We start from the raw sequence: 747 nt of genomic DNA, 5'->3' as shown, positions 1-747 counted from the left end.
CCGCATGCGGGGCGCTGCGCTCAAATGCTTGCAAATGTTGAGGTACCTGCTGCTGCTGCTGCTGCTGCTGTTGCTGCTGCTGCTGCTGCTGCTGTTGTTGCTGCTTATGTTGCTGGTGCTGCTGCTGTTGTTGTTGCTGTTGTTGTTGTTGCTGTTGCTGTTGTTGCTGGCTGTTGCTTCTGTTGCTGTTGCTGCTGTTAGTACTGTAACTGCTGCTGTTGCTGCTGTTTTTACTGGTGCTGCTGCTGCTGTTTCTGCTGCTGCTGCTGCTGCTTCTCTTACCGCTGCTGCTGCTGCTGCTGCTGCTGTGGGGTGTATGCGCAGCATGGCTGGCGATTTGCTGCCGCGGCCGCTCATCGATGCGCTGGAGCGCTCTAGGTAAACTCTGCTGCTGCTGCTGCTGCTGCTGCTGCTGCTGCTGCTGCTTTTGTTTCTGTTGCTGTTACTGCTGCTGTTACTGCTCCTGCAGCAGCTGCTGCTGCAGCAGCAGCATTAGTTATTGCTTGTGAAAGAAACGAGGAAGTCTTCCGCTTTGCTGCTTCTGCTGTTGCTGTTGCTGCTGCTGCTCCTATTGCTGCTGCTGTTGCTGTTGCTGCTGCTGCTCCTATTGCAGCTGCTGCTGCTGCTGCTGCTGTTGCTGCTGTTGCTGCTGCTGCTGCTAGCATGTTTCTTTTTTGCGTTATGCGTTTGCTGCTCTCTTTCAGAGATAGCGCTGATGCAATGCCTGCAGCCGAGACCGAGAAGGTA

At 54.8% G+C, this 747-nt stretch overlaps 1 protein-coding gene across 1 annotated transcript in view; it reads left to right on the top strand.

Annotated features, from left to right (window-relative positions):
* Positions 1–747, top strand: part of EMH_0005870 (ABC1 domain-containing protein, putative) — a gene marked incomplete at both ends in the record, with an annotated part of 6,065 nt that overhangs the window by 4,786 nt on the left and 532 nt on the right. The window contains 2 exons of the mRNA XM_013497338.1: positions 3–42; positions 325–378. Coding sequence (XP_013352792.1) covers positions 3–42; positions 325–378 — 94 coding nt within the window. The remainder of the gene's footprint in view (positions 1–2; positions 43–324; positions 379–747) is intronic.

This window comes from Eimeria mitis, genomic scaffold (genome assembly GCF_000499745.2).
Source record: "Eimeria mitis Houghton genomic scaffold, Emh_scaff261, whole genome shotgun sequence".
In the NCBI taxonomy this organism is placed as follows: domain Eukaryota; phylum Apicomplexa; class Conoidasida; order Eucoccidiorida; family Eimeriidae; genus Eimeria; species Eimeria mitis.
This window is presented reverse-complemented; position numbering and strand designations above follow the sequence as displayed.